This window comes from Euleptes europaea, chromosome 5 (genome assembly GCF_029931775.1).
Source record: "Euleptes europaea isolate rEulEur1 chromosome 5, rEulEur1.hap1, whole genome shotgun sequence".
Classification (NCBI taxonomy): Eukaryota; Metazoa; Chordata; class Lepidosauria; order Squamata; family Sphaerodactylidae; genus Euleptes; species Euleptes europaea.
Window position 1 is genome coordinate 106,422,751 of NC_079316.1, and position 9,211 is coordinate 106,431,961.

Genomic DNA, 9,211 nt, shown 5'->3' on the forward strand with positions numbered 1-9,211 from the left:
GAAAACAGAATCCATCAATCTGGCATTTCCTAAGTTGAGATGTCACTGTGTTTGGATGCCTACCGCTCTGCCTGATTATAAACCAACCCCTTTCTTCTCAATAGAACCGAACAGCCATTTATACTACCACCACCATGCTGAATGCTACACAGGCAGATGGCTATTGCTGTAAATAAACTCATTCATTCATTCACAGGCAGCGCCAACATTGCCAACCCATACTTACCCAAAAGATTATGTTGTAACTGAAGAGCAGGTACTTGTACCAACAGCTGACTTCAGCAGAAGAATACCGGTAATAGTGCATCTTTTATGGAGCGGTCGCCGTGCAGAACTAGGAAGAAAGGAAACCAAAGACGATCAGGGATCAAAAGAAACACAATTGCGTTCAACTTGGCCAAGCCCCTCCCTTGCTAGATAATCTGCAGGCCAAGATTAGACCCAGTAATGCTAGCATTCAGTTTCAGGTGCCAAATTCCTCAGAAGAAAGCCTCATCTGGTGAACCAGATGAAGTTCTAACCCTAGACGTAGCCTATATGCAAAAGAAACAGGTCATCTGCTGAAGCTGGAGGGTGAGAGATTCAAAACAGGTCTTGGGAAGCATTTATTCTCACAATGCACCGTTAAATTGTGGAACTCCCTGCCCCAGGATGTGATGATGGCTGCCAACTTGGAAGGCTTCAAGGGGGGAGTGGACATGTTCATGGAGGAGAAAGGTACAATTCAAAGACTGGGACATGCGAGTCCCACCTGCTGGGTCACGAGTCCCTTGAGAAGCCCTACATTATAGAAAGACCTGCAGCTAATACACAAAAGGAGCAAGGGCACCACGCCGTCCACCTCTCTTTGTCTGCAAGCAGAGAGGAAAAGCACCATGTCTACCTGTCTGCAAGCAAGCAGAGAGGAACAGCAGGGCAGTGAGGCAACGCCACTCGATGGTGGAGAGGATTCCACTGAGATTCTAACATCTGGTTCGGTCCTCAGAAGATCAACTTGTGCTTCCTGGCCCCAGCTTTCTCAGTCTGCCACTTGCTGTTCTAGCCTTGATTCGAGTTTGAAATCTCATGGTGAAGGGACATAAATACCAATACCAAAACCTTGATTCAAGTCCAGTAGCACCTTAGAGACCAACAAGATTTTGGGGGGTGTAAACCTATGTTAACTTACAGCACAGATCCTGGGGAAGAGTTGCCCTGAAAAGAAAATAAAGACAGGATTCTTCTGGAGCTTTCATATCAGAAGAGTGCCTTAAAAATGAATCAGAAACTATTTACAGTGGTTGAGAAGGCCAAATTGGGCAATATCTTCTGGCAAAAGGCTGAAATGCAGACAAGGGCAAATGAGGAACAGCCTGGTTATTGCTTTCTGCTGGGGGCAGAGGGGGCGAGAGAATTGTCCATCCACTGGCAAACCACCAGGTACCTGCATTACTTGAAGTGCTAGAGATTATACCAGTAGTTCAGCTATTAAACTTTTTTAAAAGGATATGTCAGTACATATGCAAACTGAAACAATTTTGAAATCCCCTAATATTTTTAAATGTTTCTCTTTTATATAAAGCAGTGTGGATAAAAATAAATGTTTTTTAATTAAAAAACTGGACTTTTAAAATGCAAATCGGATTTTTTAATTTTAATTTAAATCAGATTTTTTTAAAAATAAAATCCTTTTAAAGGAAAAATCTATCGAAAGGTAGTTTTTTGTTTAAGATACATTATAGTCCAAGAATGAAAGAAGGATTAGTTTTTAATTATGTAGCATGCATGAGGCTGTATACTGATGCAATGTTTACATTTTTGGTGAATTAATTCCATTAATCCTTTTGCACTGTCATGCTCTTTCAGAGATTTCCGTAAGATTATTTTGGGCAATTTTTCTATGTTGAAGCTATTATCACAGATGCCTGGTTTTGCAGTTCTCAAAACTGAATTTGTGTCTGCAGAGATAACATGCCTCTTCTTCACAGCAAAAATGTCATAGAATAAACATACAGAGTTGAGAAAAAGACCTCAATCCCATTGTTCCTTTGCAAATCTATGTACACAGAACCAACCCCTTAAGTGCTAAGTTTCAAGAAGTTTAATGAATAAAACATTGTTTGGAGTGGAATAGATCTGCACAAGGAGCTAGGTGAGAGGAGGGAGGGGCAAGCAGTAAAAATGAAAGAAACCTTTTGAGCAGAATCTTCCACAAGCCTTGGGATCTTTGTGTGTACATAGTCTGAGGCTTATCTCATTATTCTCTCTCTGGAGAAAACCTATAATGGCAGCAGGCCGTAAAAGAGTGTGGAAAACCATGACTTAAATCCAGTCTGACTGACTAGTGATTTAAATTGTGATTTAACTAAACCAACATCCTTCCAACATGACACCCTTCTTCACAGGACAGAAAGACTCACTGGCATAGATCTATGAAAACAAAACCAGCCCAAAGCAACACATTATTTGAGAGAGCGACTTCTGGATACGAGGCTACAGACTTGAAATGGGGAATCCCAGGGAAATGTCTTGAAGAGCTGCTGCTCTCAATCTGAACCCCTTCCGAGAACAGGTTAGAATTCAGAGTCAACACCCATGTTGCCTTTCTGAATGGTTAGCAACTGTCAACAATCCAAACATTTAAGGAATTTTTTAAACTTTAGATCTTATTTCTTTATTTAACGGTGGCAACCATCAACAACTCTCTGCCTTATCTCCAGTCACCTATTAAAAAAAAATTAGCCGGCTTGAGCAGAACCTCTGATAAGGTGGCATAGAAATCTCCTAAATAAATAAACTATATGCAATTAGTTTCCAGATCCTTCTGGGAACAACTTTCCCTTGCTGGACTTTTTGAGACCCAGCAGCAGACTTCCTGCTTATACCATCAGCAGGTTTGCGGCTTTATAAAGAACTGGGTGATGCCTCTGAATAGTCTTCATGGACAGCCCAGGTAAAATGCATTACAGTAATCTAAGCTGTACGTCAATGTTGCCAAAGAGAACTGTAGTCAGAGCATGTCTTCTGAAGAACGGCTGCAGCTGCCATAGCCACCAAAACTCTCACACGTGGAAGGAAGGAAGGAAGGAAGGAAGGAAGGAAGGAAGGAAGGAAGGAAGGAAGGAAGGAAGGAAGGAAGGAAGGAAGGAAGGAAGGAAGGAAGGAAGGAAGGAAGGAAGGAAGGAAGGAAGGAAGGAAGGAAGGAAGATTTCAAGGGGAGAAACGCACCCCCAACCAGGACAGGACAAACGCCAGAATCCTCCTCCTCCTCATCATCATCTATAACCCTGTGCACAGGTGAATGCATGTATGTGCATGTATAATTCATGTACTGTGTGTACACTTGATTTTTCTTTTTATGTGCACTGAGTAATTTTTTATGTTACAGGGAATGCTGAATATGAGATTTAAACCCCACATTTATCCGGGCACTGGGCCCCGGTTTCATTTGTAAAGTGAAAGCACAGTAGCTCTTTCTGACAGATGTATGTTCACTGTAACATGTGAACAGAGTTTATACTGTATCACCAATGAATGCACCTCGGGTCTTCTCCTGACTGAAATTTCCCCTTACTTCAGGGGATGCAGTCCTTTAAGCCGGATCCATTCCCTGCCTGTTTAATTTCCCTTCAGGCTGCCTTACAAGTGTGGAACGGCTCAGCATCACACGCTACAGAGAAGAACCATCTTCTGGGCACTGAGGGTGTGTGTGTGGGGGGGGGTAGTTGTGAATTTCCTGCATTGTGCAGGGGGTTGGACTAGATGACCCTGGTGATCCCTTCCAACTCTATGATTCTATGAACCTGGCCACATTGCGACAGCATTCCACTCTCTTTCAGCTCATAAAGCTATCTTCAAGTTAAAATTATCAACCGCGAAAGAAGATTCTTGTTTGTGCAATAATTGGCCTCGCAGTCAAAAACAGAGCTGGATGAAACATGTTTATCAGTTCTCCTCAGCTTCTTCTGGCGACGCCCATGAAAACACCACTAGTCTGACTCAGTATATGGCTGTTAAATCTCTTTATTAGATAAGAGGAGGCAGACAAAACTTTGGAGTCAGGGGTATTTTTTACGCATGGCTGTTTCACTTGCCATCATGCCCCTGACGACTTCGGGTCCTTTGTTTTGATTATGCATGCCGTTTCTGACTGTCAGAGGTCACCTCGCTCTTCCCCTGCGTTTCCCCATGTTTTGATGGACCTGTTTTATCTTGAATTTGAAAATGTGGGCAAAACTCGGGGAAATGCAGGGGGAGAGTGAGGCGACCTCTGACAGTCATAAATGGCATGCATAATCAACACAAAGACTCAAACTCATCGGAGGGGTGACAGCGAGTGAAACCACCATGCATTAAAAAAACAGGGTCTCCACACCAGCTTCTCCAAAAGAACAGTAAGCATTGGGAGTCATCTTTATAGACATCTTAGCGCCTTCAGATTACAAGCCCCTAAGGTGAGTCCAGCCAAAGAGAAATGTGGTCTTCCCGAATAATTAATATTAGTGTAACAGGAAATTGTATAAAAAACCTGTAGAAATTTCATTGTGGGACAGTAAAAATGGAGCTTCAAAAAACACCAACAAAGGAACAGTGGATAGATATGGTTAGTCTTGACCACAAAATATGACATCAGAGGGGCTTCCGGGAATGGCTGAATTATGGTTCCAGGTCCTTCTTCGCCACTGGCGGGAGGTTTTTGGGGTGAAGCCTGAAAAGGGCAGGGTTTGGGGAGGGAAGGGACTTCAATGCCATAGAGTCCAATGGCCGCAGTGGCCATTTTCTCCAGGGGACATGATCTCTATCAGCTGGAGATCAGTTGTAATAGCAGGAGATCTCCAGCTAGTACCTGAAGGTTGGCAACCCTAGGCTGAATATTCCGGAAAGCTTCGCCTCACACACATATAGGGCTAGTGGTGGAGACCACTGGAAAAAAGGTACTAGCTGTGTGGTGTTCAGTCGTTTCCAGAAAGCTTTTTCTCCATTTCAGCCCATCATAGGCTATGCAAACATGGGAAAGGAATTACCTCAGGATGCTCAACTTTTAGACCTTCCATTGAATATAAAGACGTTTCAAAGACAAACAAAAATGAACATTTAGCCGCAAACGCGCGCACACAAAAACACCCAGACGACAGCTGGCCACAGCACGCAACACGAACTTCTTTTCTTGCTGTGCTATGCTTATTACTGAACCCACGTGATCGAAAAGAGGCCAAGTCAGGTTCCAAAACACCCTCCCGCTCACCGCACAGGAAAGCCAAACCCATAAGGGCAGAAAAAAGAGAAGTTCAAAACAAGGCTGCCTAACAACGCTGCAGTTCTCAGGCAGGGAAATGGTAGGCTTGAACTCATTTAAGTAAAAACACACACTTCTGCCCAATTAAGTTTGCAGAAAATCTAGGGTGCAGTTTTTCTTTTACCCCAAATAGATTCTTTTCCTACAGATTGGTAGGAAGGAGATGGTACTCAACACCTTTGCACCAAGATGTAGCCTCAATAGTGCAAGGTAGTGCCTTTAAAATATCACGTTGTCAGTTTTGCACCGCCAATCACAGCTGGCCCCAGCTACCATACAGTGTAGTGGTTGCTGTGCCACAGTAGGATCTGGAAGACCCAGGTTGGTGTCCCCATTCTACTCACTGGGTGACCACTCGGCACAACCCACCTCACAAAGGGGCTGTTGAGAGGATAACAACGAGGAGAGGAGAATGATGTTGGGTTCTGGTCCCCCATCTGGAAGAAAAGCAAGGTGTAGTGGTTAGGAGCAGTGGACTCTAATCTGGAGAACTGGGTTTGATTCCCCACTTCTCCACGTGAGCGGCGGACTCTAATCCGGTGAGCTGGGTTTGATTCCCCACTCCTCCACATGAAGCTGGTTGGGTGATCTTGGGCTAGTCACCCTTCTCTCTGAGCTCTCAGCCCCACCTACCTCACAAGGTGTCTGTTGTGGGGAGAGGACGGGACCAGGATCAGGGCTCAAGGCAGCTCACCTCCAAATGTAACACCAAACAGTATTTCACTTTAAAAATACAATGTGTCATAATGTGCAAATAATTTACAATTAAAACCCATGTTGGTGTAGGAATTTACACATTTAAAACCAAAGATCCATATGGTGCCGTACATAGTACTCAATGCTTGTTCCATGCTCGGCAACACTCGGTTGTCTACCATGAGGATGCTCCCACCATTTTGAAGTAGTTGGAAAATGCCATGGGGCACATGGTGTGGCGGGCTGAGGAGGTCCTCAGGATCCAACCCACTATTTATGCACTGCCACAACATTCAGGAACCTGCGGGGGAACATTTTAACCTTCCGGGACATTCAGTTTCTGGTTTAAGAGTAGCAGTTCTGTTACAAAGGGATTTCAAAGGGAGATTAGAAAGAGAGACTGCTGAATTTGGCCAATGTTATAGAGCTACAACAACCTGCAGGCAGCTGAGTCTCCAGAGGAAGCCCTTGATATCCATAACTCAATTATACAAACATTTTACTTGTTAGCCCTAACACCTGGAGTGAAGTCACTCAAGTCATTCACTTGGTTTGATCGAGAATGTCTCCAGATGAAAAAGGACTTGCGACAGAAATTCAGTGACGCAAGACGGATTGATGATCCTCACAATTGGCAAGAATATTCTTTTACCAAAGATCTCTACAGCAAATCATCGATAAAGAAAAAACTATTCCGACCAGAAATGGGCATCACTCCTGAAGTCAGTAAAATCCAAAAACACAAGAGAATTCTGGACCTGTGTGTCAAAAGCTCTACAACGTCCAGATAAAGCGGCCTGCTCCAATATCCCGGAATCACTCTGGGTCCAATACTATACTAACCTATTCAATGTCCAAATACATTTACCAGCTGATACCAATAAAGTAATGTCGTCCTCAATCTCAGCTTGGCCTCCATAGACAGAGACGAAATTCTACAATTAACTCACTGAAAAATCATGAATCACCTGGCCCCGATGGCATCCCAAATGAACTGCTAAAAAATCTTGCAGACTGGTGGGCCCAACCTCTCGTGAATTTTTTCACTATACTAAATCACTGCCCGAGGCATGGCTCAACTCAATAATCATCCCCATATTTAAAAAAGGAGCGCCTGATTTACCCGAAAATTTTCACCCAATCAGTCTATTATCTGCTATTGGGATGTTATATGGCAAATGCCTTGAAAAGAAGCTGAATCACTGGGTAACATCCCAAGCCATATTGGGCTGCGAGCAAAACGGATTCAGACCTGGAAAGGCAATTTTGGACCACTGTCTCATCCTACTGTCTTTAGCTGAAACATATATGAGAATAGAAAGCGGAAAGCTTTACATGGCCTTTATTGACCTAAAAGGTGCCTTTGATACAATCCCAAAGGACCTCCTATGGCAAAAACTAGGAACATTGGGCATAGATCCGCGCCTTCTTGAACTAATTCGCCAACTGTACACGAACACAACCTGTCAGGTGAAACTTAACCCAAACGGTGACTTAACAACTAAGATCCCAGTTAAAATAGGCGTAAGGCAAGGTTGTGTCCTAGCTCCTCATCTCTTTAACCTACTTGTGAACGACTTAGCAAATGCTCTGGATAAGGTAGATGGCCATCCGCCCAAACTGAATAACCATCCAATCCCTCTGTTGCTATACGCTGACGATGCAGTAATCATGGCCAGGTCCGTAATAGGCCTTAAAAGATATCTCCTAACTCTTTCTACCTATTGCCAACAAAATGGGCTCACCATCAACGCAGAGAAATCAAAGATCATGGTCTTTGCTAAATCTTGGAGATACCGTAACTGGAAAGTTGGCAACACTACTTACGAACAGGTTAAGAGCTTCAAATACCTAGGACTGACCTTTACCCACAATTTAAGCTGGCCCCAGCATAAAATACGAACTGTACGTCAGGCCAGATGTTCGGTCCAGGCAATAGTAAGATTTTTCCACCAACAAGGGAATCAACAAATCCCAGCAGCACTACGGATATTCAACATGAAAGTATTGTCACAACTGCTGTACGCTGTGCCAATTTGGATCCATGCCTACTCTGACGAAGTGGAGCGGATACAAGGCCAGTTCCTCAGAAGTCTTACAGGGATACCAAATTGTGTCTCTTACCTTATCCTATGCACGGAAACCAACCAGAAACTGGTACATACCAGGGCCTGGATCTCTACCATAAAATTCTGGCTACAGATCCATTACCACGCAGGAGAATCAACTCTTCTTTTTGGAAGATACCCGCTGAACTGATTGTCCCGAGTAGTCAGTTAAGATTAAAAAGAAAATAGCCCAATTAGGTATTGACCTGGATTCTATATCTCTATCCAGTGAGAGCTATATCTTAAATCTAATAAAACAAAGATTAATTGATCACAAGAGCCAGAGCAAATTCCCCTCCATTCCGCCAATCTGCTCACCCCAACATTTTGGAACTCCACCTAACTTCAGCCTAAATTATTTAGAACATCTTGACTATCCCAAGCTCAGGAAAGCTTTTATGCAAGCCAGGACTAACACACTACCCTCAGCAACCCTTCGTGGAAGATTCCTGAAAATACCTCACGCTGAAAGGGTCAGCAGATGTGGCACAGGATGCCCTGACTCTTTGTCCCACATTCTCCGGGACTGTCACCTATATGACGCTGCAAGAGAAAAACCCATAAAACCCTCAGTCCCCAACTTTGCCCCCCCCCAAAAAAACTTCATAACCCACTAGCAGATCGGGATCCTGAGATCACAGGAAACGTCGCTAGATTCCTGCTGATAGCTGCTACTCAATGGGAACTCAGTCAGAAGACAGACTATAACCACAAAGAATGAACTACATTCCAATTTTTAACCTGATTTCACTCCTTGTATTTTAAAACTGTATTATGCCATTAAAGGTATTTGTATTGTATTGTATTATTGACTGCAGAATTACAACTAATAATGAAGCTCAAGATGATGCATTCTTCTGGACTGAATAGAGATCTGGGATTCCTCTCTCATTACCAATGCTAATTTCTTTACGTCTACCACCCCTCTGCATATCACATCTAATCCAGTCATGTCTGCTAATGTCATTTACTTGCTTTTGACATTTACATTGCTATTGTGTGTCTAATTCACTCTTCTCTACTTAAGGATAGATGGAATCACATTCTAGTTGTATCTGAAGAAGTGAGCTGTGACTCCTGGGAGCTCATACCCTGCCAGAAGTTTTGTTAGCCTTTAAGGTGCTCCTGGACT

General features: G+C 43.4%; 1 protein-coding gene across 1 annotated transcript in view; it reads right to left on the minus strand.

Annotated features, from left to right (window-relative positions):
- The window catches only part of TSPAN14 (tetraspanin 14), a 43,074-nt gene extending 42,736 nt beyond the window's left edge, over positions 1-338 (minus strand). Inside the window, exon 1 of the mRNA XM_056849924.1 lies at positions 227-338. Coding sequence (XP_056705902.1) covers positions 227-307 — 81 coding nt within the window. The 5' untranslated portion in view covers positions 308-338. The remainder of the gene's footprint in view (positions 1-226) is intronic.
- Positions 339-9,211: the final 8,873 nt, after the last annotated feature.